This window comes from Falco rusticolus, chromosome 15 (genome assembly GCF_015220075.1).
Source record: "Falco rusticolus isolate bFalRus1 chromosome 15, bFalRus1.pri, whole genome shotgun sequence".
Taxonomy (NCBI): Eukaryota; Metazoa; Chordata; class Aves; order Falconiformes; family Falconidae; genus Falco; species Falco rusticolus.
In genome coordinates this window covers 23,151,730-23,179,544 of record NC_051201.1, presented here as the reverse complement: position 1 = coordinate 23,179,544, position 27,815 = coordinate 23,151,730, and the positions used below count along the sequence as shown (strand labels likewise).

Sequence of the window (27,815 nt, the reverse complement as noted above, 5' to 3'; positions counted from 1 at the left end):
TGCATTTCCACCAGTGAATGTGGTAGAAACATTGAGTTTCCTAAAAGACCATGGGAAGGAGAAAGAGTAACCGCTTTTACTGCAGCTCTGCAAGCTTTGAGAGGTGATCTGTGCAAACCTGGCCTGTTCTAAATGCAACAGCTGTCCTCTCCTCCCTTTGGGAGATGATGGCTGTGGGGTAGGAGCCTGTGCTTCTGGGCAGAGGTGGGTTTGAAGTTCAGCTGCTCCTGAAGATGGGCTTGTGCTAGGTGCAGCCCTTGAGCTGCAAGCACTCGTCTGGTTCTGTGTCGTCAGTGCTGTGACATGCACAGGAGTTTATCATGGCAGGTTGTGGGGTGAGTGGATGGACATAATATCTTAAACTGCTTCAGCTGAATTTGCTAAATCTGGCCTGCCAAGGACCTAAGGGTGGTATGGCTCCAGTCCATCCTATGGAAATACAAAAGTAGAACAGTGGTACTACTCTAGAGGCACAGGGAGCCCTGACCGACACCTGTAAAACATTTTTAAAGTGAGCTTTCAGGTGGGTGCTGTAAACGTGTTCCACTCTGGAGAAAATTACAGCACCTTCCTTCCTAGCTCCCATCGGAGCCACCAGGCGGAGCACCAGACTCGGAGGCTTTGCAGAGCTGGCACATGGCTGTAGTTCCAGCTGCTGTCCCTGCTGCCCAAAAGCTAGTTTTATTTAATCAAAGCTGAGGTCTGCAAAGAAGGGCTGTGAACATGCACCTTGTGGCAAATCATTTTGCGGCCTGTAATTGACCCTGCCTTAGAGAGAGGCAGTTGAACCTGATATACTTGGAACAACCTGCTATTGAAAGATGTGTCCGTTTTCCTCTGTCCAGCATTTGTGACTTCCCTAGCAGTTGCAGTGTGCTCCTGCCCTAGGATGATACAAAAGAGGAGTCAACCAGCATACATAATGGCATAGGTAGGAAGTCAAGATTTTGTTTTCAAATAGTTAAGATCTCTCTTCAGCTGCAAAACCTGTTTTGGGGAGCTTCTGTTGGTACTGAGCCCGGCAGGGCTAAAAAGGTGCTTCCTAAACCTGGAGTTTTTCTTGGAAGTCTCTTTACCTAATCCCTGAAATCCCTAAATCTGATGAGATTGCAATTGAAGCTTTTGGGCTGGTAGACACAAGAGAACTGGGTTAGTTGTTCTGCACTGGAAGGGGCGGCTCACCCCAACAGCAGCGCATCAGAGCTCCCTGGTTTGGAGCGTGAGCTTCAGGGCTGACGCTTCTGCTGTCTCCATTCTCACCACTCTGCTGCTTTGCCCTCCTGCTGCCCTGAGTGAGTGCTAAGATAGAAATCTGAGGCACGTTTTCCAATACATTTGTTATTTTAAGTGGATGCTTTTATGGATTTTCCTGAAAACTGAGCTTTTACTGATACACCAGATTAGTGCTGATTGGTAAAATGGGAGCCATGCGGACAAGTTGAGGAGAGGCAGAACGTTCTGCTGGTGGCAATTGAGAGATACCCGCTGTTACTGCAGCATATGCTTAACTGCTGGTGCGGACGTATGCCTGGCTGTGTGCCTATAGCTTGTGAGCTTCCATCAGCATGATACACCCTACATATCAAATGCACCCAGCATTTCAGGCACTTTTGAGTGAATAACTGATGAATTTGATTTTTGTACCTAACAAAAGGTAGAATTGAGCTGTCTAAGAGGGGAAGTATTCACATGTTTCCTATCTTTGTCCGTGTCTAAAGAATAATTTCTAAGGGATTCTTTCAGTCTGGTGAGTTTGAGAATGGTTATGTACCTCAGACGTAAGAAAAGTTTCTTGTTATAGTTGTAATGACTCAAAAGACTTCATATACTGTTATATCGGCTGCTGATAGGAATACCTGAGTTACAGTTTCTTATCTCTTTCCACTTAGTCCTTCATATTTTTTTCATTTGCTTTTAGCTTTCCAAGGAAATCTTGATAGCTTTCTTAAGCTACCGTTTTGCTCAAGAGGCAGATATTGCAAAATTAAGGAAAAGTAGCTTGGCTCTTAGATGAGAATGTAAAATCGTTTTATGGCATACACATCTTCCAGAATTCATAGGAGTTCCTGTACCTCTAGTGTTTGGCACAGGGGCTTGGCAAGGCTAGACCTGACATTGGACTTAGCTATTTCATGAAAGTGTTCCACGGTGTCTGAAAAATCCCTGTTTGGAAACCCACAGTAGCACTTGATAGCCTTGCTTTGGAAACCTTCTGTGTGCGCTGGATGTATGCCAGGCACATGGAGCTCCCAAACAGTCAGTATGGGTAAATCCAATGAGTAAGCATGATAACCGTTGTTAACAGAGAATCTGAATTACCCATGTCTGCAGGCAAAGGAGAGGCAGAATTTGAAATATTCCTCATCTTCTGGAAGCAGGGAGCCTTCTCCTGTCCCTTGCTTTGGGCAACCAGCGTTGCCTCACATGTCTTCTGCATCAGCTGATACCTTCTGTGTCAGTGGGTGAGAAGTACTGTGGGGAAAAGGGGGAAACTGTGTTCTCCACTTACTGCTACAAATCATTTTGTCCTCGTCTGCCCTTCATGCTGAGCAAAACTTCTTTGCCTAGAAGCTAGGAAAATAATGTTCTCCAGTCTTCCTGGGGGCAGAAGCCAGCGGACAGATTCTGCTATACGGCACTTTCAAAATCTGCCACGCCACAGGTGAAGCAGGGAGAGCATGGGGACCAAATATTCTATTTCCCCAAACCTGTTGTGTTAAAAAGTGGCTCGTCAACAAAGTAGAATATGTAGTGACCATGGTTCTCTAGAAATTGCCAAAGATCCAGTGGTACTTGGGGGTTTATTGACCAAGCCCAGTGAGGGAGGGGGAGGTATGTTCTTCATATTTGCAGGTGACATTGAATTGGAAGGGCTGTGAAGTGCATTGAATTCCAGATGGCCCTAATGAATTTGAGCAATTCAATAGCAGGTGCAAATGTTTTAAAGTAAGAGTAAATTAGTGCACAAAAATGGGTGAAGAACAGAAGATTAGAAGGTGGTGGCCTGTCAGAAGAGGATCTGCCTATGAATCACAAACTATTATGCCAGACAGCAATATCATACTTGTGGAAAAACACAAATGTACTGAGGTGTATGGACAGAAAGACAGGCTGTGTGTGGTGTAATCCTGCTGTGTTTAGTGGTGGCTGCAGCGTGCCAAGCTCCAGCTCAGACACTTCTAGGCAGTGACCTTCAAAAACACTGCAGGGTAAGCGGAGAGACTTGACAGAAGATCAACAAAAACAATTGTGAGTCAAAAAATCCACACTCTTTGGAAGATTGAAACATTTTTGACTGTTTGACCTAAAGAAAGTGTTGTCATAGCGTTTGCAAATATACAAAAAGCGGCTTCAAAGAGGAAAAGGAATAATCTCTTTTCCAGATTAAGTCAAGCAAGAGCCTTAGATTGCACTTAGAAGGATTCACATTAGACATTTTACAATACTAATGTCTCCCACTTCTAAAAAAAATTTACCCAGAGGATTGCTGAAGCTGTCTTGAAGACCAAGTTAGGCAGTCATCTGTCAGGGATGATGCATCTGTGGTGGATCCTTTAGGGACTGTGGGATGGATTGAATGATCCCTGGATGTCCATTGCAGCCCTGTTTTTATCCTGATTTCCCAAGGAAGGAAAGTTTATGGAATTGTGCTCTTTGTCTTTGTCTCCCACAACTAACTATTTAACTTCTAAGGTCAGTTTCAGCGCAGTTTGAGCAATGTGGAGAATTCAAAGGCCTGAAATTTCTATGAATTTTACAAAATTCAGTGGCTCAGCAGGAGAGAGATCTAAATTCCTATCTTTGCTGCAGGAAAGGTAATTAAGTATCAGTCCAAATTTATCCAGAGAGCTGATCAGCACATGTTTATTTTCGAACGATTTGTGGCACACTTGACCCTGTTAAGTATGTGGGATGGAGCCTGGGCAGTGGTGCATGTAGAAAGGAGGGACATGCTGCTGCCATGGTGGGGGACATGACAGTGCTGTCCAGGGACAGGGAGGAGAAGCACTAGAATCATAGAAACCTCGGTTACAGGAGACCTTGAACCCCATTCAGCTTGAGATGGGACTGTTCCCCATAGTAGATCGTGTTGGCTGTTACTTTGTCTTCCTGAGTCTTGAAAAAGATCTCTGAGGATGGAGATCCCTCACCTTGGTGAGGACCTTTTCCAGGGCTGTACCACCTTTCCCTGGTATCTCCTGATACCAACCTTACAAAGCGCAGCTTCTCCTATTGCCCCTTGTATTGTTTGGACCTGCTGTGTGGCCCTGTAATCCTTGTAACTACTTTCAAATAAATGTAATCTGCTATTAGATTGCCCTTAGACTTCTCTTTGCCATACTGAACAAGCTGAGCTCTTTCCACCCCTTCTTGAAGGCTGTGTGTCACAGACCCCTGGCCATCTTGTCAACTCTCACCCAGATCTTCTCCACAGCCTTCTTCAAATGGGGGATGGCCAGGCTTGACAGTAGTTAGTGTGATTCCACATAGCAAACTGAAAACTTGAGCTTCTTTTTGAAAAAAACAAACAAAAAAAACCCAACCAAACAAAAATCCCAACCCAAAACCCCAAAGCCAACCAATGCAGGAAAGAACAGGGTAAGATAGAACAGGGAGGAAAAATAAAATCCCATCAGTATAAGATTATAGATGCAGAATTAGGTATGTGTAGGCTAGGGATGTTTGAGGGGTCCCTACTATAATTTTTCCTTGTTGTGTATATGCAGTTCCAGTGACATACTTTGTTGTTCAGCAGGATCTGTCTCCTTCACTGAATAGTTCTGGATGCTGAAAGAGACTGAGAAGATAATAAGGAGAAATGCAGTGGAGCGGGATCCGGAACAGTTGTCCTGCTCTGGTTTCTAACAAAAACATCCCAAATAATGCTAGGAAAGACCACTGTAAACCAGTCACCCAGGACTGAAATGTGCTAAAACAAGTGAACCTACTTCTAGTGTCTCCTGTTGTTTTGTGCACTTAAAAATTTTCTAAGTGGCAATAGTTTATATCCACCTTGCCTACCCAAACCAGCACTTTCTGGGAGAGAAACAGGAATGTCATTAGATTGGGCCATACTGGCCTAACTTGGAAAGCACTTAGATACCTAAACGTGGGCTTTCAGGAAATGCTTGGATGGACAAAGGGACATTTTGCCACCTCTGACCCATGCCTGGGTTGGAATCTGATTAAAATTGAAACTGTGACTAAAGAAGAAAGGAAAGCCAAGCCAGGCAGCGGGGCAGGTGCTGCTCTTCTGCTGGAGCCTGGGCACTGCTGGTGGTTTCAGCCCAGCTCCACACCTGCATGGTGCATTTGGTGCTTGGGTTCAAGGAGCCTCCATGCTGTCCCAAGCAGTAGAGGAGAGCTGCTGCCAGCCAGGGAGCAGGGCACAGTTGGACTAACAGCTAAGACTGTCTTAAGATTTACTCCCCCTCATTCCTTCTCTTGTAAGCACCCAGGGCTTGTGCATCAACAGCTTGAAGCCTGTGGGAGTGTGTGTATGTGGAAGGTTATAAGCTTATCTGTTCACCCTCCTCCACTGCACTAATCGTCGTGATAAAAGATATTCTTCCTCCTGGGGGAAGATTTTTCCTCGGTATCGGACACCGCCGTTTCTTGCTTAAACTGTTACTCTGATTTGGTATGTAGAAACAAATGCGTATTAGCTTCAGTTCCAGTTCTTAGCCAATACATCTTTTTGCTGTGTGAACCTCAGGAAGTTCAACAAGGCCAAGTGCAAGGTCCTGCATGTGGGTTGGGGCAATCCCAGGCACAAATACAGTCTGGGCAGAGAGCGGGTTGGGGGTGTTGGCTGGTGAGAAGCTCAGCATGGCCCAGCAATGTGCGCTCGCAGCCCAGAAAGCCACCAGTATCCTGGGCTGCAGCGCCAGCAGGGTGACGGAGGGGATTCACCTCTGCTCTGCTCTGGTGAGACCCCCCTGCAGTGCTGCATCCACCTCTGGGGCCCCCAACATAAGGACGTGGACCTGATGGAGCAGGTCCAGAGGAGGCCACACAGATGGTCCGAGGGCTGGAGCAGCTCTGCTGTGAGGACAGGCTGAGAGCGCTGGGGTTCTTCAGCTTGGAAAAGGCTCCAGGGAGACCCTAGAGCACCTTCCAGTACCTAAAGGGACCTACAAGAAAGCTGGAGAGGGGCTTTTTACAAGGGCATGTAGTGGCAGGACAGGGGGCAGTGGCTTTAAACTGGAAGAAGGGAGATTTACATGAGCTGTTGGGAAGAAATTCTTCACTGTGAGGGTGGCGAGGCACTGGCAGAGGCTGCCCGAGCAGCTGTGGCTGCCCCACTCAAGGCCAGGTTGGACGGGGCTTGGGGCAACCTGGGCTAGTGGAAGGTGTTCCTGCCCATGGCAGGGGGAGTTGAAATTAGATGACCTTTAAGGTCCCTTCCAACCCAAACTGTTCTATGATCTCTTAAGATAATTAAGAATGAGAGATCATAATCCAGATCAAATCTGAATTTTTCTTTGGAGAAAAAAAGCACTGAAGATGTCAGGATACCCAGATGTTACGAATAGATTGAGATAGGTGTTCCCAAGTTTAGTTACGGCAAATGCTATTGTGAACTGGTGCTATAGCAATACCGTTGGAAATTTCTGACTCCTTCCACTGCTTGCCTTTTTTGATGACTGTCTCCAGCAGTCTGTATTCAGTGATCTTGTCTTTTCACCTGTATTCTTTAGAGTCCAGGTCTCTTGACCCTGAGTTTTCTCAATATATGATTTCTCAGTCAAGGCAGTGGTTAAAGTCCCCTGTATCTAACTGTAACTTGCTGACATATTTTGAAGAGATGTGTCTGAAGTGATCCAAGCTAAAACCTGGTATTACCCTATTTTAACATACCAGTTATTTCCCTGGACATTACAGTTAGAAGAGCCATCCCTGGCTGTAGAGAAAAGCTTTGTGTTTTGTGGTTTTTTTGTAGCTGCTGTAATTTTATTGCATGTTTCTAGCTGAATACTCAGTGCTTGTACAGGGAAAATCAGCTGGCTATTTCCATTCAGAAAGCTGGGTTATGGAAGTTCACAGCACCAGATGGCTGCGCATACTTATAATGCTGTGGATTATTAAAGGGCTGTTGTATTTTTCCTCTTTCATCCTTCCTTTATTCCTCCTCCCCACATCAACAAATTAATGCTGAATGCTTGGGAATCCGTCCTGTGCAGACTTCAGCACATTACATCTTTTCATTGGAAACTTCTTGTTCCAGTTCTTTTGAAGTGCTTGGTTTTGATCACCTCTTTGCAACTGCTCGTGGGCTGAGCGATGCCCAGGACTGTGCAAGCCTGTCGTTGTTGGAGCCCCAGCACAGTCCTAGGCTGGTTTAGCACTTGACATCTCATAGTTGCTGTGCCCAGCTTGCACTTTCAGAGCCGACCCTTTCCATTTTCTGAAGTCATGTAAGAACCTCCTAAATTAGACAAAACTGCTACATTAGTGTGAGTGTGTGAAAGATGCAATGCAAAGAATACTTAGGGACCTTTAGTAAAAACTAACAGCCTGTCACTTCTCTACCACCAAAGACATCTGAATTTTAAAATGCAGCTATTCTGAGAAGTGGTAGAAAATGATGTGCCCTGCCTCCACCACCACAGATACATGTTGGATTGAGTTGTTTTTGTGGAGGGGGAAAAAAAGCAAGCCTTTGCTGTCCATATTGGTGATACCTGGCTGCCATCTGTGTCCAGATTGACTTTCTTGTTAATGTTTTTAATGGTCCAGATGTCTTCAGTGGGACTGTAAACAGCAGCAGTGGGTGAGCACAGAGTGGAGGTACGTACAGGGACACGTACACGGTTCTGAGCAGCGGTATGGCCAGGTGTGTCTAGAGGTAGAGCTGTTGCAAGCCTTGCATCCCACGTATGTTCTGCAGGGCAAGAAAGGCTTGTCCTGATGTGTGTAATTACCATCCAGAGCAAACTCCTCTTAAGAATTCTGCCTGCCCAGGTCGGGGTGGTCTTTGCAGCTTCTTGAAGCATGGTGTGTGCGTGGCCAGTCCTCACAGGGGTGCAACTGTGTATCTGGTGGAAGATGTACTGCTGACATCTAGAGACCTCTGAAATCTGATTTTAAAAAAATACTTGGGGCAGGGGGAAAGTAGCTTAGAAACCTGAATATAACAGAAATATTTTAAAGAACTAGTGTCCAACAGGAAAATGGGTTAGAAATGTCTTTGCCATGTATTTTAAGGTAAAAACAAGTAAAAAGCCAGCATAAAACAGTTGTCTTGTTATCTTGTGCAGTGGAAGTTTTGGTTACCGCTGGACAGCAGTGTACGCTCCCATCACAGGCAGGATAAAATTCAGGGACTCTGTTCTGGTATCTGAAATCAGCCCTGAAAGCTGCTCAGCCTGCAGGGTGCTGGTTCCCAGCCCCCCGGGTTAAGTTCAGTTGGACGAGAAGACCCCCGTTGGTCACGCAGGTCAGCGTTTCATTTCAGATGTGTGTGTTGGGAGGTCTCTGCGGTGTGCGCCAGGTTCGTGCTCACTTCAGCTGTAAGTGAAAGAGGCGGGTTGGTTGTTCAGACTGGAGAGTAACATGTTTGTTCCCTGCATGCTGGCATGGACAGCGCCTCAACAGCTTTTATGCTGATGTGAATAATAAGCAGCGGGGGGTGGCGGGATTTAGTCACAGAGGGCCTAGCACTGCACAAAATCACCTAGCCTAAGTGACACCTGGGGGGGATCTCTTGCTTTTCCTCCTCCCCCAGACTCGGAGCCTGAGTCTGAATAAAACAGCACACCTGAGAGCTCTTGAAGGCATTGTGAATGAGGCTGCTTTCCCCCGAGTGTATTATCTAGCAGGGCTGAATTCGTGGGTCAGCAGCGTGCCCTGTGTTTTATGCAGCTTATGAGTTCAGGGGATGCTTTTGTAGGAAATCCTGGTGCGCTTTGGAAGCAGCAGCTGTCATTCCTGGGGGGCCAGAGCTACAGATCTCCACCATGGGAGTTTCTCCCGTTGTCATTAAGGCCGTGAGACAGACTGTGGCATGAATTTTGTACTTGAAGTACTGCTAATTCTGGATTCTGTGCCAGTCACTCACCTGGGCTGATCTAGCTGCCTCTGCAGCCACCTGGTGAATCATGCCAAGGAACGGTGGCTGAGAGCCCCTGCAGCAAACTGACCAGAGGCTCCCTGGTTTGGCTCATTGTGGTTGCACAAACCAAACTGTGTTGGCATGGTGGAGACTGCAGCATCAAATGGGGGTGGTGTGCTTATCTTCTGTGGCATGGAGCGTTGCTGTTAACAGTGACAAGGGCACGATACGAGGGCAGTCCCTCCAACCAGGTGCACATGTTCAACCCAATGTATCTGCTGGGGCAGGCTCACTCCCAATAAATCTTTTTTGTCTTGTAAAACTTTAACGTATCCAACTGATGGTTTTCTGTAGTGAACCTGGCAGGAACCTGTCTGCTGCTATAGGGCTTCTCAGCCTCCCTGGTGCTTTGGGATTGGGATGCAGTATTTTTGACCGAAGAGCAATCTTTTGCAGCTGTGATAACATATTTTGTGCTTAATGTTGTTGTAAAGACCAACTGGCAAGGGAAATTCAGGCCTTTGCAGTTCTGGGTGTCCTCATCCTCCCATTAACATTGTCCTTAGAGCTCATGTCAGTTCTCCTGAAAACAACACGTAACTTGAGTACGAATCAGGAAATCAATATGTATTTTTCCTTCAGTGAGTACTGTCAAGACTAAAAGCAAAGCTTGGAAGTTAGAGGACTGATTCTTCTTTTATTTGCACAGGACTAACCAGAAGATCCCTCTGCGGCTTTGTGTCTCTGGAGAAAATGTCAAGAAGCTTCACTCTGTGTGTGTAGGCTTGTGCACCAAGGGCTGTGCCTGTGGAGTTGAGAAGACCTCTCGGATGACCAGGGAGGAGTTGCTGTTGGCTTGGAGAATGCTGTAGTCAGGCTGAAACAGGTCACCTGTTAGAAATGGATCTGTCTGAAATCTGCCAGGTTGCCATCTCCAACTTCATTCATGGTTTCACCAGGCAGTGAAAGAACTATGAGACTTTGGAGTCTGAGCATCAGTGACCCTGTGCCACATGAGTGACTATGTGGTCCCACTTTAGGTTGTCTATGGAGGTGTGGGGTGCTGAAAGGTGTCACCTGGGCCTGGAGGGATGCAAAGGGACAGGCACTCTGACGAGGAGGGAATTCTGCCAGTAACTGCAATTCTTAGATATATGATGTCCATGTACATCTTTACAGCCCATCTTCCTTCCCCTCTCCCTGAGAAGCCTCTTGGATTCAGTTTTTGCATTGGATAACTGCATGAAAGATAGAAGTGAGGAACGGATGACTGCACAGCTCATCTCAAAGATCATGAGTTACTAATTGCTGGTTTTCTGTTTCAAATATCCTCACAGTCACTAGAGAAAGTTCAGCAGGCTTTCCTGCCTCCTAGGGATCTCTGCATGCCTGAAAGTTTGTGCTAGTTACTAGGTAGGTTGTGGCTTTGTTGATTATTTTTTTTTTTTGTTTTGCTTTGGTTTGCTTTGTTTTTTCTGTAATGTAAGGTTATAGTAGTACTAGGCTTTACTGCATCTCATCTCTTCTGATCTCAGAAACCCAGCAGTCCTGCTCCCGTCTGGTGAACAGAGGGGAGAGTGCCTTAGAGCTGTTGTCCTGTAAGCATGAGCTGTTAAGTCTTCACCAGTGCTTCTTGATCATTAGATAAAGGATAGCAAGATGATGGTAAGATACCCTCCTTCACACCCTGCTGAGCCTGCACTGGAGGGTAAAGACAAACTGTTGTTTCCCTTGGTTGTTGCAGGGACCCTCATTATTTCTGCTGTAGGGTGAGCTGTTTGGGTTTACTTACTGCAGCTCTTTGCCCCACCCCCTTTTTTTTTTCCCTTTTTTTTAATTCTGCTGGATTGTGGTGTTAGCCACTCTGCTAAATTCTGGAGTTACAGACAGACATTACTTTCCAGGGGATGTTCAGTCCTCCAACATGAGGGCCAGTAGTCTCCAGCATTAAACTAGCTTGTCCAGTGTTTGTCTCCTGAGAAATGAGGTTTGTGAAATGGGTATTGCACCAGCTATCCCAGACAGAGGACCTGATTGCAGTTGATTGAAAAGCTGGTCACCTGTAGGAGGTCTCTGCTGGCACTCAGCAAGTACCACTGAGGGCCTGCTCAGAATATGGCTGTTTTGTTTTTTGTTTTGTTTTTTTTTTTATGATATGTAGGAAGAGAACAGAACTACTGTAGTACCTTACCCTCTGGAGGAGTGTAGTCTAACAGGGAACAGCACAGAAGTTACACTCAAACTGCATTACATTTGACATCAGTTCATAGAGGAACTGGAGTGCAAGGTGAACAAGTATTGGTGACTTCTCTTCATTTTTGTGGTATTTTTGTGCCACAAAAGAAAGGAACTTGTCAGTGCAGCAGTGAGATTAAAGGCAAGGCTCTCTGATGGGGTTTAGTTGATGCAGTGTTTCATGGCCACTGGATGGAAGCATTTTCCTTCCAAGCCATTCTCTCTTTCTCTTCAGAGGAGCAAAATCTCATCTAGATTGCTTCAGTCCTGTCATGTGAGTGCACCTCGTGTCTTGCACTCATGTCCTTCTTGGTGTTCCCCAAACACACCAGTGTCAGCCTTCCTCAGCTCTTACACAGCTCCTGCTGCTGCCTTGCAGTATTAGTTGGAAGGGGTCCTGGGGTCTTGCCAAGTTAAAACTGCTGTTTTGCCAACTGATGCAAGGTTTCTGGAGAGTGGATATGTTTCTCCAGGGACCAGGGTTGAAAATTGCTACATTCATTCCACTCAGTGCTTCAGTAGCATGCAGCCTCACTTATTTTTAAAGAAAAGGTTTCAGTGAAATAAAACCAAAGATGTGTATGGTGCAGCAGATAAAATCTCTGGCTGCATAAACAGATCAATAAACTGATTTATGTTTGCTGACCAGAAGAAAAATTTAATTGCAAGTACTCCATATTCAATGTTTCTGATGGCACTAGAGTAATTGGAATAATGAGAAATCCAATTTGCTCCTGTTTGGAGTTTATTGTTCTTTAGGTTTCATTAAACTGGGCTGGTGCAATGCACAGGCCGCTCAAGGCTCAGGCTGGTTATTTACAGTTTGTAGGTTTTCAGAATGATAAGTTCTTCATGGATTTCTTCAAATTCTATATTACCACATTGGCCATCTTTTAATATGACTTGGAATGATGGAAGTAATGTTGTTCCTGGTGTTTAGAGTCTCATTTCACCCTCCAGAATCTCCTGCTCTGTGTTGGACAGCCATTGCTTTACTGAAGGTTGAATGCATCTGGATGGCAAAGTAGCTCTCAGGTTGCCTCAAGGTCCAGGCCGGTGCCATTACTAACATGTGCAAGAGGAAATAATGCTTTCCTGCATGTCCTGGAGGTGTATTTCCCAGAAAAGTATTGTTCTGTCAGTCCTCATGTATTTTTCAATTGAGTGCATCTCTTGCATCTCTGTGGATTTAAGTAGAAAAAGAGAGGATGCAGATCCTGGCATGATTGTATCTCTGTGAGGGACAATATTCAGAAAGGTAAAAGGTTTTAGATAAGATGAGAAGAAACATCCCAGGAAAAACCAACAGGGTTGGAGTTGTGTAAATGTGTTTTCTCTATCTGAGTGGGACAAAAGCTGTTTCAAGGTATCTCAGTCATCTCAATCACTGGCAACAATAATGAAAATGGTGGTAAAGAGTTCTTAAATAGTTATTGCCAGGAGAGTAGAATTTTTCACCAGCATATAATACCACTTTGAGTTAAAGTCAGTAAACTGCATAGACATATGGTTAGCCTAGGCATCTCATTAGTGTTATTTGGGGAGTGGAAAACGAGTCCTCTGTGAAGGAGACAGAATGGGGTGAGCTTTCTGTTCTGCTAGGAGGACGAGGTAAGAAGTGATTGGAAATTAATGGGCTGTGGATGAGTCATGATGAATTTGTGGGTTTAACTGTGTGAGTAGCTGATAAATGAGTAAAAAAAAAAAAGCTACAGAACAGTGTTTTTTAAAAAAGTTTTTGAAGGCTAGCCTGGTAAAAGTGGGGGCAGAACCTCTTGTTGGGTGTTGATTGGCTGCGTCCATCTGTGGAAGAGAGAAGCCAAAGGCCGTCCGTAGCTGGAGGTGTGGAGTTTCATGTGCTGGCAGGTACGGCCCTGGTGTTACCTGAGGTTATGCCGATAAAGACCGAACACAGCAAGTTGATTCTCTTCACTGTTATTTAACAAAGGAAGTGCCTTATCCAGAAGTCTGGTAGGAAATCTATAGACTTGAAACACGATTTAGATCACCCCATGGCAGATTTGGCCCTTTGGTTCTGTTGCTATAAATAGCATAAAGGCTGAGCTCTTCAAAGGGTCCGTAGTTCTGCAAAACAGACCAGTGTGTTCAATTGCAATTGTAACCTTTATTGTAGTTTTTGCTACATTTGAAAAGGTTTTTTGCTATTTTATTTATCCTCTTTATAAATGAACACTATAACAAGTCTCTGATCAAAGATTTTCCCTTTTTAGGGACAAAGATTGTGCTATTCTAACAAGCGCCTGTTTTTTTCTTACATTCACTGTCCAAATGCATTTCGTCAGCTAAGAGAAAGTGATTTAATGCAGGTCATGACAAACTAGTTATATCTGAAAGCAGGAAACAGAAAAGCTTGAATTTTAAGGGTTTTTTTTTTTATTAACTGATTTTGTTCTTGAAACGTGGAGGGGAGTGGATTTTGGATGTGATTTCAAAGCGCAGAAGTGGTGTCTGATCTGCAGGAGAAGGCTGTGCTTCCTTCCTGAGCACTCTGGCTCAAAGTATTTCCATCTCTATCTTGAATACATTCAGGAACGCTTGCAGTTTTTTACTCATGTACCGGTATTTTCTTTATATCAAGTAGTTCATGTCATTTTCACTCTCTTCTCTTCCAGTTATTGACAGTGATTGTATAGCCCACTTTAGCTAAACTGAGTAAGCTGGGCTGTTTTAGTCATCGCTTGTAAAATAAGACTTTCTGTACCCTGGTCATTCTAGCAGCCGGTTCCTTAGCTGGAGTTTCAGTTCTTTTTTCCTGGCCATGCCACTGACTGTCCGGGGCCAGGAGCAGTGCTGTAACTGAGCACCTTGCCTTTCATTATAAAATCCTGCCGTGGATTGGCTCTCCTGCCTGGTGCCTCTGAGTCTTTTGGAAGAGAAAATTGCTTTCAGTAGCAATAAATTGCAAACCTCAAAAAAATCAGGACATACCTTTTTTGAACCTTATGCACAAGAAGAGGTAATCATATCTGACCGTACTGTTGGTGGACCCTGAATTTTAAAATAACTGGGTTCTTTTCTTCCTCAGAAAACGAAGAGAAGAAAGACAGAGAATAGCAGCCTTTTCCTTTTTTAACCACACATGCTGTTTCCGTTATTGTATTGAATCTTCACTTTGTTGCATGAATCTGCTCAGGCTTTTTTTAACGCTGCTTAGGATGTGTCAATAGTGGTGGTTTCAGGAGGGGTGAGACCCACACAACACGCAGCGACTGCAGAAACCTGCTCTTGCCAGTGTCCATTCGACACTTGGGGTTTGTATGCTAGCCATACCTGCCGCCTCCACTCCAGCCTTACTGTGGAGTTTGCCAGTTTTCTTCCTAGCTTTGTCCACAGCCCACCCTTCACCTCATGCTAAAGGTGATGTTCTCACGTTAGCACAAATATGGTATTTTGTCAGAAATTAAGCAATTGCAGCATGCGTGGCTGTAGGTGTTTGTCTTGTTTATGGCTATACTTTGGCGTACTGGGGGATATAGGAGAAATATATTATAGGGCTAATTAACTACTTTGAGCTTGTTTCTTTAAAGCTAGTATTTTGTAAAAAAATCCCTTCCCCTTTCCTTGGTAAGCATTCCTGGAAATTCCTTATCTCTAACATTTATATATACTCAGACTGTTCTATGGGACTGTTTCCAGCTGGGCAGAGTTGGCTGTTCCAGGACTGAGCAGTAGCAACATCTCCTAGATTTCCATGTGGGAGCGAGACAAGAGTACCACAGCAGAAAAATTCTCCCTAGTCTTTGCTTCAGGATTGATGCAGAGGTCGGTGCTGGCTCGCTAGATGTGCACCTTAAAGTGAAGGGTCAGAATAGAACCCCAGGGGTCTGGTGCGAGGATCCAGCCTCTGTGAGCAGTACAGCTAGCACTCCGGCAGTCATGGCCTCATCAGATACAGAGCACTTGGATTGGGGAGGGTCTTCAGTGGGATACAGTGACAGTTCTTTTTGTAATAGCTGGATGATTTTGGAAGGTGATGGGAGTGAGGTGGGAGGCCTCAGGGCCAGCACCTGGAGAGGGGTGTAGGTCTGGGAGCCTGTGTGTGTCTGTGGTACAGCAACGGGAGCAAGCACGGGCGTGCAAGCATGTGACTGAGTGTGTGACTGCTGGTGAAGGTGGAGCTGGACAAGGGGGTGAAGGGATGTGGGAGCTGGGGATATGTGTGTGTGTGTGTCTCTAAGGTCAAGGATGAGACTGCAGGAGGGTCTGGTGGCCAGAGGGACCAGGGAAATCCCAGCCAGCTGCTGCAGTGATGGTTGAGTCTTGGGATTGACTGAGATCGCATGTGTGTGTGTGGAGGTGTCTGTACACTTGAGGAACCTGGGGGGACTGGGATCCAAGGTCAGCTACTGGGTGGGCTGAGCGCCGCTGCTTGGAGGGACCCACCCTGCACCTATGCACCTGTAGTCATTTCCCACTAATTCAGCCTCTCCCTCTAACAGCCTTTTGAAGCAAGTATGTCTCATTTTCCTTGGGCAGAATCTGTTGGTTACACCTTGGAAATTTTGAGGGTGAAAGAGACAACAGAAGAACCAGAATGCCCTGAAGTGCCTTTTGGGCATGGGAGGAATTAATCAGCAGACCTGTGCTGGGATGTTTCTTTCTAATGATCTCTTTCATGTTTCAGCCCTGGCCCAGTGTGTCCAACCTGGCCAAGGATTTCATTGACCGTCTGCTCACGGTGGACCCCAGTGACAGGATGACAGCCCTTCAGGCCCTGAAGCACCCCTGGGTGGTCAGCATGGCAGCATCATCATCCATGAAGAATCTACACCGCTCCATCTCACAAAACCTTCTCAAGAGGGCATCTTCCCGCTGCCAGAGCACCAAATCCGCACAGTCCACCCGCTCCAGCCGCTCCACCAAATCCAACAAATCACGGCGGGTTCGGGAGCGGGAGCTGCGGGAGCTCAACCTGCGCTACCAGCAGCAGTACACTGGCTGAACACTGGGCTGGGACCTGCCAGGCGTCTTTTCAGATGTCTTCTCTGTGGTGTAGGTGTGCAGCATCCTTTGCTGTGCACACTCTCAGTGAGGAACATCCAGGTTCCTCCCTCCCTCCCTCCAGGTGCCCCCTGTATCCATGAGGAGGTGTCCCCCTGTGCAGAGGAAAGGGAACCTCATGGTGGCCATCCCACCCTGTGAGCTTGCCACAGGGTCTTGTGCCAGAAACAGGGGCACAGCTCAGAGCCTCAAGTAATACACAAATCAAGGAGCCACGTGGGGAGAAGAGCTCTTTCTGTAGCCCAGGAGCTTGGTTGTTCACAGTTATTTATTAATTCCAGAGCGCTATATTTCTCTCACTTGCAAACAAAAAAAAATCACTTTATGTGTATGCACATGCATGTGTGTGTGCACATACACGTGTGTGAGGGTGTGTATATGTATTTAAAAGTTGTATATACACAAATTTTGAGCTGCTTTAGTCAGACTCTGTGGTGCCTTTGCAGTGAAGCTGGTATGAGTCACAAACAGTTAGGAGTAGGATAGCTCTGACTCACCGGCGTGCTGCCCACCAGTTCCTCGCTGAAGTGATGCCAGGCAGCAGTTTTCCATGATGGCTGGGAAGCTGCGAGGCTTCCCCCAGGGGCTGCCACCCGCCTGGTGACATCAAGGGCTACTCAAGCTGTGCGAGAGCCGCCGTGCAAATTGGCAGCCATGCTGCAGTACTGTGAGCTCGGAGCTGTAGTCCAGTTCCTTTGAGTGCTCCTGAGGGAGGGGTGGGAGGAGGATTATTGTCCTGCAGGAACTTCACGCTATGCAGAGAGATGTCTTTGGCGGGGCAGGTTTTTCAGGGGTTCCTTGCTGTCCCTCTTGAATTATCCTTCCCTTATTTGTAGCAAGACCCGTGCTTCCCGTGCAGGGTTTGTTCTTGCTGTGCCGCACGGCCCTGTCATGCCTGTGACCTGTTACATGTCCTGTGCCCTTCAGACTAGCAATACCGACCACATCACTTCACCAGAACTTCAGTGGTTCCAGGTATTGTTCCCGGTCTGCAGATTTTACAGGGCTCCCCTGCTTTGCATGCCGGCTCTGCCCCAGTGCCACCATCCCTGTTCTGGGACAGCGAAGTGGTGGTGGGAGCAGTTGGGGTGGCTGCAGACGGCTCCATAGCGTCAGGGTGTCAGGGTCGGGGCTTGAGTAGTGGAGGTGCAATCCTAGAGTGTCAGCAGTGTCAGTACCCTGGAGACGTTGCACAGACACCTTAGAGCTGTTAGGTGTGCCTTAGATTCAACAGGAGAAAGCTGCCTTTCGGGTTTCTTTGTGCTGGATGGTGCCGTGGGGGCTTCTTGTAAAGGGGCTTCCCAGGGGAGGTGAGGGCTCTAGAGTCGGGCTTTATGCAAGCCTGCTGAGATACCTTCCCAACTAGTCAGAGCCATAAAGCGGGGCTGGTGGCACAGTCTCAGGGTGGGCTCAGCCTCTTGTGCCAGCAGAGACAAGAGCTGCAGTGAAGGAGAACGCTGGTTCTTGAAACTTCATATGAAGCCATATGGTTTGCTTCATGCTGTGTGCTTGGAAAGCGCTTGCTTAGCTCTGGGCTAGAGGTGAAGGCTGTGCAAGCTCAAGGGGCTGGCGAGCATGGCCTTTCCATCCAGGATTGATGTCTCTGCTGCTGTGGTTTAGTGTCAGCAAGGTTTTAAGTGGTTGGTCACATCTCCAGGGAGCTCTAACTGCACTAGCCACAGCCACTTCTGGTCAGCAAACAGCAGAGCAGTGCTGCTTCAGGGGGAGAAGACTTGAGTTTTCTGTGCTAAGAGAAAAGAAAGAATTTCTAGGGATGTGCTTCCCAGCCCAAAGCAGGGATGGGCTATAACCACCAAGAGCACAGCCTGGGGCGCCCAAGCGTGTGATAGGGAATACAGCAGAGGAAACCTGTGGACAGGCAGTGTATGTAGCAGGGGTGAATTCTAAATCCTTTGCGTCATTGCATATTATTTTGAAAACTGCATTCTTTTCAGGCTGCCCTTCCTCAAGTGGCCATCCTACTATGTCACACACAGTCTTTCTTCCATCAGCATTAAAGATCACAACAGAATTGCTAAAAACTGGGTTTTTTCAACTCTGTGGACTGCAAAAGAAGTTTCTTCAGCTTCTTTTACCTTCTCCTGTAGTTTTCCCTGGTTTGTTACCATGAACTATAAACTAGATGTGATTTCTGACAAAAGAGGCAGCTTGCCACATTTGCTGCGTAAACAGTTCAGTGCCCCTCATATTACTGCAAACAGCTCTCCAAAAGCAACAACTACTCTAAGAGAAATATCAACTGGAAAATTGTTCTTAGCTTGTACATTAAGAGATGGCAGGATGCTCTCTGAGGGATTCTGGTTTTGAGCCATTACTCAAAGTGTCTTCTACATGTTTGGAGCATCACACCCAGGCACTGTGATCTCTTACCTCCTGGATGCTTTCATGGCCCACCCCAGATTATCTTGCCTGTTTATCCTTAAAACAGGTATTTTGCCCACTCGAGGACATCAAACTGATGAACTGAGCCAAGACCTCTTGAACCTGAGACTTCCCTTTAACCACTAGACCATCAAAATGCACAGGCGTTGTGCAGGTGTCTACCCAAGCTGTTCCCTCCTGCATTCTCTTGGGGGGTGGGGGATAAATGAAGGTGGAGAGGAGGTCAGGATGCTGAGCTCTGGTCTGACCAGGGTGGTTTCTCCACCTTTACAAGGCAGAACAGGAATCCTCTCATCTGTGACAATTTTTGCTTTGTTGCTCTTTTCAGCAATTGGTTTTTCACCAGTAAAAGTTGGGAGTGATGTCATTCGTGGTGAGTTTGGGGTGAAATATATTTTGGGAAGCGAGATGTTGCTATATAGGTTCCAGCCAGCGTCAGGTTTTTGTGATGACACTGGCTGGGAAGTAATTTGGCACTTACCTACATGAGTGATGCTGGAGAGCTGCAGCTTGCCCCTTTGTGGTATGGAGACGTCTGTGGTCTTCAGGCATCCTGCTGCTAGGGAACTGCACCAAAGAGGACCGAGTCCATCCCATAAGGGGCTTTGGGTTTTCTAGAAAAAGAACTCTAGTTCTCTTCACAAATGCAATGTTTTTTTATTGGCATGGAAAAATCAGTGTAAACATGGGGAAAGTCTTTATGGGCTGTCCTTCCATCGTTTGGTTATAGCACTCTTGGCTCAATCGCTCTTCTTTTTCTAAATTCAGTATTTGCAGGAACTGTTACACCCAGACAATAACGTGTGGGCAGAGGAGAGATGAGCAGAGCTCCGTCCAGATGTCCCTCCCTTGGAGTCATCGGTGATCTTTCTGTTTTCACTCTGTCTGGAAGACTGTGATGGTCCAACTGCTGTGTTGCAAGGTCAGCTTAAGAACAGTTCCTGGGGTGCTTTTTATGCTTGCAATTGTGGCACCTTTGCAGCTGGGTCTGGGGTGTCTGGGGACAGGCAAAGTGCTGTAATTTTGAGCCATAGTTAGGTGCCTTCAATGTGTCCTCTAAGAAGCTCTTCACTGTGAATTATCTTGATCATCTGTCTTCATATATGTTCCACAGGAGCCTCTCAGTGCTTGATCTGTCTTAAGTCTCAGGAGTTTACATTTTTCAGGAGCGCCTTGTTTGGGGATTTTGGAAGTGAAAATGTCTGAAATGTTTTTTCTGCTCTTTCATTTAATTTTTAAAATCTCCTTCTTTGGCTTTTAACTGGTAATTCTTTATTTGGCTCACAGGGTTTTTTGGAAGACTTTCTCTGGTACTGAATTAGCCAGGAGAACACAGGTAACAAATGCCTGTTCCAGGGTTCGCTGAGCTGCAGACTTTTTATTAGCTGAGGTGCAAATCTCTGGGCGCTTTTGTTTTCCGTACTTTTGTTCATGCAATGAAAATGAAGTTGGAATGACACCTAGTGGCAAGTTGTAGGTGTCCTTGTTCAAGTACAGCCTTAGTTATGTTCCCACTTTCTGGGTGAGATGTTCTTACAAAGAGGAATCTGGTTTTGATGTACTGAGTGATGGTCTTGGAGCACACCTGCAATCCCTCCAATCCCAGGTGTTCAGCGTGGCACCATTTTCTCCTGTACTCATCCTGAAGAGCAGCATTTTAGCCCACAAAGGGATGAGCGTGATTCCGCAGGCACTCGCTGGAAGGGATGCTGATTGCTGGGGAAAAGACGCATGCAGTCAGCCCCCGGTGTCTCAGTGAGATGCTCGCCAGCACCCTGCCTTGGGGAGGCGTCTTAAGGGACACGAGGAGAAAGCAAAGCCTAAAGATGCCAAGGCTGGAATTGGTAGGTTTGGGATTTTATCCCAGCGTGAGACACAATGGTGCAGCTCAAGGTGTTGCTTCCTGGCGTGTTCTGTTTCAAGGAAATGCATTTTTGAGGAGTAAAGGGAATTATGGTTGGTTTTCTTTTGGAACTTAGCAGTACTGTGTAAAACAATCCCATTGTTTTGTCCTGGGAGTTTGGCTGCGCTCCTGGGGGAGAGAATTACAGCTTCAAAGAATGTGGCCTATTGATGCCTTAATTGTTTATTTTTATTTTTTTGAGGGTTATTGGAAATGAATGTGAAAAGGTTTTGCAGAAATAATGTTAGGTGGTCTACACACTTGCATCCAGATTTTTGAGCAAGTAAGGTATTTTTCTGTGTATTTTGCTCAACCAGCAATTACTTGTCCATGTTCGATTTACTTCTCACCCTTCTCAGGCTTCTAGAAAATTAACATGTCAGCCCAGTGGAGGTAGACACACCCCCCCCCCCTTCTTCAATCCAGAAGTCGTCTGTGCTATCACTGAGGTTGTGACAGCATCCAGATGCTCCTGACAGTTCCTGGACTGCATTGTTCTTGGAAACATACAACCGTACGTGAAGGGCAGCTTTATAGCCTTGTCAGGGGTGTAAGCCCAGACAAAAGGGCTCTGACCTTCTGGCTCCAGTGGTGATGTGGAAACCAGCTGCAGTGCAGGGCCTGCGCTATCTATTTGTTTTGGAAATGATGAACCCTCAAACTCTTAACTTCTTTGGAATTTGGATATTTTCTTCTTCTAGGTCAGATATTTTCTCCTCTGGTAATTCACGTTCTTTCTTACACCCTGCTCCATTTCTCAATCCTGTTTTCTACCTGGGTGTTTGGCTGAAGGACTAATATAGTCAACTTTTATATAATGCACAAACTGGAACAGGAGTCATGGTTAACTCGGCTACTGGGCAGCAACTCTGGACTTGGCTCTGCAGGAGCCATGGTGAGTCCCGTAGCAAGGTCAAAGCATCTGTTCGGTGCCTTGCAGGTGGGAGAAGGCTCCCTTTGAGGATCCTGCAGTGCAGGCTCAGCCCAAGGTGATCTGGCACCACGAAGGACAACTGGTGCACGGCTGTTACAGGCCTCTTATTAGACTGTGTGGGGCCATATTCTTCCTTTAAGTGGTGATACTAAAGATTCAGAAGGTTTGAGGTGGGGTAAATGAAAATCTCGATTGTTTGACTTAGTTTTCTAAACTATGAAAAGCAACACAGAGGTTGGCTTTTTGGGGGGATCACACCCTCTGGAGGGGTTGAAAACCATTCTCTGGCAGCAGTGTGAGCCCTGGGGTTTGCAGGGAGGCTGGCTGTGTCCTGGCCTCTCACCAGCTCGGCTTCATCCTGGAAAATATCACAAAGTGCCTGTACCACTTGGCACCAGATACCCAGCCCCAAGCTGCCTACGCCACTCTTGGGAGGTTTTTGGTGCTTTTTTTGACCACTTGGTTTCCTCTTTCAGCCTGGACTAAGAACACAGCTCTTGGGTGCTCCAGGGGCAGGTACCTGCATGTCAGCTGTGCCTTACTGTGTGGTAAATTTGCCAAAAAAAAAATGTGAAGCAGCAGGGATGCGCAGTGGCAGTGGCATCATGGAGCTTGGTACCTTCCACCCTTGGTGTCCCTGGGGTGGAGGGAGCTCTGCCTGCCTGATGACAGAGCAGCTGTCCTTCCCCCGCTGTCCTCCCCTGCACGATGATACTGTAGAGCCCTCGTGTGTGACAAGCGAGCTACTCGCTGCTGTTGCAAATATTGTTGCACTGTGTTTGTCTGCTGAACGTGGGAGAGATCCACGGCCCCAGTGAGGTGTGTCGGAAACAAGCAGCTCCCATGTGGACGCCGAGATAACGTGAGTTTTCCTGTTGCCTTTCACTGCGGAAAGACACCTCCCGGGAAGCTCTTGGGGCCAGAGGTCTTCTGGCACTTGCTGTTATTTTTGGTCGCCAAATTTCCGGTGCTGGGTTGGAACAGTTTGGAATTAACTCCGATTGCATCCCGTTAATCTCTTAGCGGGTCTGCTTTGAGAAGCACCAAGTTCTGTGACTTGCCTTTGGAGTCTTGTTTTTTACACTAAGGTCTGGCTTGTAGGATGAGGTCTGAACCATTGTAATTAGCCTGTAACATTACGATTAGAGTGTACAGAATTATTTATTTTGTGTACTCAGTCTGCTAAACATGTAAATGTATTCTGTGTACCCCATCGCTCTGCTGTCATTCCTTCTGGTGCATGGATCGCCCGTGGGCCGGCTGCTGGCAGGCACCGCTTTCCAGGCCAGGAGTGATGGGCAGTGAACGCATCGACAGGATGCTGCTCACCCCTCTAATACAGTCTTGGAGCACAACAAGAAGGTACCAAAGTGCCCGTAAAAGAGTTTGCTGGTTTCTTTAACGCAGCTGCCTGGGGCAGACCTCATGCCGGGCTGTGGTGCCCACAGGGGTGCCCTGGGTGAGTGGGGTGCTCAGCCTCTGGCTGGAAGGCAGGGCTTGGAGGCAGAACAGGCGCTCTGGGACATTTTGTTCACTTTTCTTTGGCTGGAAGCCATAGAAAGCTGGGCCATAGAAATACCTTGGTTTGCCTACAGCAGCTCATCACCTCTCTGGTTTCACTCTGTGCATCCAGATGTGCATTTTATGGACCGTCAGGAAAACCTGTATCAAGTGAAAAACACATACCCCTTCTGAACCACCCTCTCCTGGAAAGGAGGTGATTTTGCAGGGACTGGGGGCCCCATCTCAGCAGTGGCAGGGATGACAGCGACCTGAACACAGTGAATGACCCATAGTGCTGCACTTGATCAGTTCCTGTTTGAAGCTCCACGTGGCCACCAGTTTCTTTTGCCCTTGTGGCCCATCCCCACATCACTGACATCCAGCTGTCTGTAAGGGCATTGAGGAGCTAACTAAAGCCAAAAAAGTGTGCTGCCTTCATGTGGTGGGTTTTATTTCAGGTACCACAGAGAGCAAGCACTCTAAATGTCAAGGCAGACCAGTAGGACCGGTGTGTACTGGTCCAACTGCTGCTGCTGGCCTTTGGGGAGGTTTGCAAGGAGCTCGCTCAGCCCTGTGCCCTTCTCCCCTACGTCCCAGAGGGGCTTTCCAGGGCAAAGGAGCCCGAGCCAGCAGCTTCACAGGTTTCTCTGCAAGCCCCAGGGCCCTGCTGTGAGTTTGCTCCAGTTGCTCTTGCTCCCTGCAGAGAAAACCACTACACGAAGCTAAATTTTACCCATCCAAAGTAAAACTTTGAGCCCTGGGCTGCACTTGAGAAGTTTTTGTTTGTGATTTTTTTTTTTTTTTACTCAAGCATAGGGGCCAGACCGTTTGTCTGTACCCTCCATTCATAGTTTATATCCCTTCCCATGGGTATGTCTGTGTAGCATCATGCTTTCTCTGCAACTGCCTCATAGTGATGACAACATTTTGGGGGCTGTGATTAACACAGTAGAGCTTTTATATCACAATCACATCACTGATAAAGAAAAAAAACCCCACAACTTGTGTTGGGTCAGTCTGATCCTGCTCCTCTCCACGGTGTCCTCATGACCAGCTCTTATTTTGAGCTGCCAGGAACCAGGTGGTAATTCACTGACGTGTCTTTTTACTCGCATGTCACCTCGCAAGGTCTGCACCTGCCATTGCCTCAAGAATCTCTTTGGGTGAAAACTCAGCTTTCTTCTGAAAACCTGCCATGTGGCCTTGAATTTTGTTTCCTGCTTCACATTTTCCTTTGGGATGGCCTTCAGTTCCCCGCTCTGTTACCTGGCAGATCTGCACACATGAAGCAGCGTGCTGTTCTCCAGCCGCTGCCTTCCACCTTCCAGAAGAGCTGGAGCTGCTGTCGGCTCTTCTCCCATTCAGCTCTGTGTTCCCAACCTGCTACATGGCTTTAAATTGCCACCAGGGATCTTTTAAGATCCTGTGCACCCACCAGCACCCACCCTCCGTCGCGAGTTGGGGAGGGTGCTGAGCTGCAGCTCCACAGGCCCTGGTGGGGCCAGCTGGTGCTGGAGACCTTGCGGTCGGTGGGAGGACCAGTACAGGTAACTTCGCCCACCCTCAGCGCTGTGGTGGGCTCTGGGCTGGTGCCAGGGTGTAGGTCCATGTACATGAAGACCCCCTGAGCAGCCCTGGAGCCTCTGCCAGCCCTGCTCCCTCTCTACCTACGCATCGTGTCCTGGCTGTGCCCCTTGCCACGGGTCCCAGCTGGGCACAGCTCCGGCACTGGGAAGTGCTGCGGCTTGGGAGAGGAGCGTGGGGTGCCCTGGCCCCCCCTGCGCCTTCCATCCCGGCCTGCTTCACAAGGGGAAAGGAGCCAGAGGCAGCGCTTGGCACAAATGCCGATGCTTTATTACAAAGTGAGGCACCTTGCTTTCAGCTCAGCCCCTTGCCAGCTCTGCCAAGCTCACCACGCCAGGAGCAGCACCCGGCGAAGGGATCCCTCTGTCACCAGCTCTATGCCTGAGAAACAACGTAGTCGATCCAGTTTCGAAACTGGCTCACGCGGGTGTAGATGGCTGGCGTGCGGACATTGCAGTTGCTGTTTCCCCAGGAGACAATGCCAATCAAGGTCCAGACGTTCCCATTCTGGTATACCAGAGGGCCACCAGAGTCACCCTGCAGAGAAGACGCCTCCTGCTTAGTGGCCCCAGCATGTGCTCCAGACTGGTCCCTGCCACCCCGGCCGCGGCCGGGCGCTATAGCCGACATCTCTGGCTCCATAGACCCAAGACCCCACGTGTCCTCCTCCTCCTCCAGCGGGAGTTTGGCTCCTTACCTGGCAGGAGGAGGCACCGACCCCGCCGGCACAGAGCATGGAGCTGGTGATCCGGTTGCCCCAGTACTGCTTGCACTGGTTCAGGGTGATCAAGGGCAGAGTTACCTGCTGCAGGCGGACTGCCAAGGCTTGGGCTGGGGGAAAGAAGCACCATTAAATGGCCCTGGAGTTGGCGGGTCTCCTGGAGCCTTTGGGAGCACACAGGCACCCTGGGTAAGCTCCCACTGTGGCTTCCAAACACGTGGGTGCTGCCATGCAAAGCGCCCTCCCCCTCTGTGCCAGTGTACCCCCCTGCCCCAGGAGGGATCGCCTCGTGCAAGCAGTCCCAAGCAAGGGCGGGCTGGTGCCCGTGCTCAGTCATCCCTGGGGTTGGCATGCATCCACCTCCACCTGTGCTTGCACCAATGCACCCACACACACACACACTGCCCCTGGGCTCCCCCAGACCCTGCAGAGCCACCCAGAAGGGAGGTGGCCACACACGGCCCTCCCTGAAGCTGCGGTGTTCGTACAGTTGGTGTTGGTGCGTCCCCAGCCAGTGGTGACGCACTGGAGGTTGGTGGGCAGAGCCAGGTTGGTGGGGGGCAGGCAGACAGGGGCCACACGGGGTCCCAGCTGGGCAGGCGAGGAGAGCTTCAGCAGGGTGATGTCGTTGTTCAAGGTGTAGGGGTTCCAGCTGGGGTTTGTGATGGCCTGCCGAGAAATTGTGTAACATGCCATCCCTGCCCTGCAGGAGCAGCCCCAGCGCAGAGCTGCAGCCCTGTCCCAGGACTGCAGCCACTTCAGCCTGGCTCACCCTGGACACCGTCTTCACTTGAACAGACTCTGCGTTGGAGCTGCGGTCATATTCCCCGAGGACGACGATGTGGGAGTACGGGCTGCAAGGGGTAAGGGAGTCAGGGGGACACGCGCAGCTGGCACTCGGGGTGGGCACAGCACTGGGGCTGCCACAGGCACAAGGCACTGTGTGCCCAAGGGAAGGCACCGCAGGGAGGAAGCCCCGGGCTGCTCAGTTCCTCGGGTGCTGGCCTCCGAGGCTGTCCCAAATGCCACTTGGCGATGCCCAGCATGCCGCATGCCCCTGTCCCTGCTGGGTGGCACTGGCGTGGGCTGGCTGGACATCGCTCCTCACTTGAATTCGCAGTGGGCAGCCGTGATGACCCAGTTCTCGTTGATCAAGGAGCCGCCGCAGAAGTGGGATCCCGAGCGGGTCTGCAGTGGAAAGAGGGAGGAAGAGCTGGGGCTGAGCCCCCCACAAAGCTGGGGACAGGCAGAGGGTTTCATGGGCCCCCTTGGTGCCTACCCACCTCCCACCCCTGGCGCCCGGCTTGCCATGCCATGCCACCGTGGTGCTTGGGGCAGCAACCCTGCCTGGGGAGCGGGACAGTGCCGTACCTGCAGGGACACCTGCCAGGGCCATGAACCGGGCACCGCATTCTGCCCGTTGATGATCCTCTCACTGTAGTGCACCGAGGGGCTGATGACGGGCACCCCACAGCCTGGCGGGGAGGCAGAGGGGCACAACAGTAACCCCAAAAGCTCAGGGCATGCACACGGGGGCTGCCTGTGCACAGCAGCTCCGTGTCACCATCCCTGGGGTGTCCCGGTCCTGCTGCACCTCAAGTACCTCCCTGTGCCCGCGGGCAGCACTTACTTGAGACAGTGCTGGCAAGGGCCAGGCAGGCAACTGCCCACAGCAACGCCATCCTGGGAGGACATGGCTGTGGCCCCGGGGCCGCGGGCTTTATAGTGGCCAGGAGCCACATGGCTCATGGCTAGGCAGGGTCAAGGTCCCCCTGCTGCCTTCTGCCAGCTGCGGGCAGCAGTGATGGGCCAAACCTGGCACGTACCTCACCCCATGCCAGCAGGGTGGTGGGAACAGGCTGCCAAGAGGCATCCCAGGGTGCTAGGGTTATCGCTGGAATGAGTTATGTCAGTTCTCACCATGGAGCTGGAGAGGGAGAGCACCCAGGGCTGTACTGGGGGCACGGGGGGCTGCTTGTGGGCACACAGCTGGGGGAGCAGTGGGGCTGTACGTGCTGAGATGGATGCCTGGGAGGGTGGCAGGTCACCCTGCCCCCAGGGCCGCTTCAGATCTGTTGGCACTAGGGATGCTTCCCCACGTGGCCACGAAGCCCGGGCCAGCCCGAGCCCAGCTGCACGTTCCCAGGGCCCAGGGCCACCCCCTGACCCTCAGCCCCAGCACAGGTGAGCGTGTCCCAGCGCCAGCCGTGGCAGCTGGGGGGGACAGACACCTTCCCAGGCAGGCGGGAGCTGTGGCCGGTGTGGAGGGCTGGGCAAGCAGGACAGTGGGCACCTCCCCGAGCTGAGGTTGATGCCACCAGCCAAGCATCCCCCAGCACTGCAGCTGCCTGACCCCTCACCCCAGGGCTGCAAAAGCTGGGGAGCTGCATGGTGCTCTCCATCCTGCGCACAGGGGGTACGCAGGTAGTGCCTCCGTCATCCCCCATGGCCCTAG

General features: G+C 49.0%; 2 protein-coding genes across 6 annotated transcripts in view; one reads left to right on the top strand and one right to left on the bottom strand.

The window, feature by feature from the left end:
- Window positions 1-22,760, top strand: part of PSKH1 (protein serine kinase H1) — a 38,367-nt gene extending 15,607 nt beyond the window's left edge. For 3 of the 5 annotated variants that reach the window (XM_037409030.1, XM_037409032.1, XM_037409031.1), the window contains exon 4: window positions 15,936-22,760. In XM_037409030.1, the coding sequence (XP_037264927.1) occupies window positions 15,936-16,253 (318 nt within the window). In that variant the 3' untranslated portion in view covers window positions 16,254-22,760. The remainder of the gene's footprint in view (window positions 1-15,935) is intronic. The other 2 variants (XR_005107664.1, XM_037409034.1) reach the window with 2 other exon arrangements.
- CTRL (chymotrypsin like) lies at window positions 22,064-27,804 on the bottom strand. Its single transcript, XM_037409035.1, has 7 exons — window positions 26,991-27,804; window positions 26,732-26,835; window positions 26,469-26,548; window positions 26,133-26,214; window positions 25,849-26,029; window positions 25,337-25,470; window positions 22,064-25,176 (listed from the first exon to the last, which is right to left on the bottom strand). Exons 1-7 carry the CDS (start codon window positions 27,100-27,102, stop codon window positions 25,015-25,017), a joined length of 855 nt encoding a protein of 284 aa, XP_037264932.1. The 5' UTR covers window positions 27,103-27,804; the 3' UTR covers window positions 22,064-25,014.
- Between the last annotated feature and the right edge of the window lie 11 nt (window positions 27,805-27,815).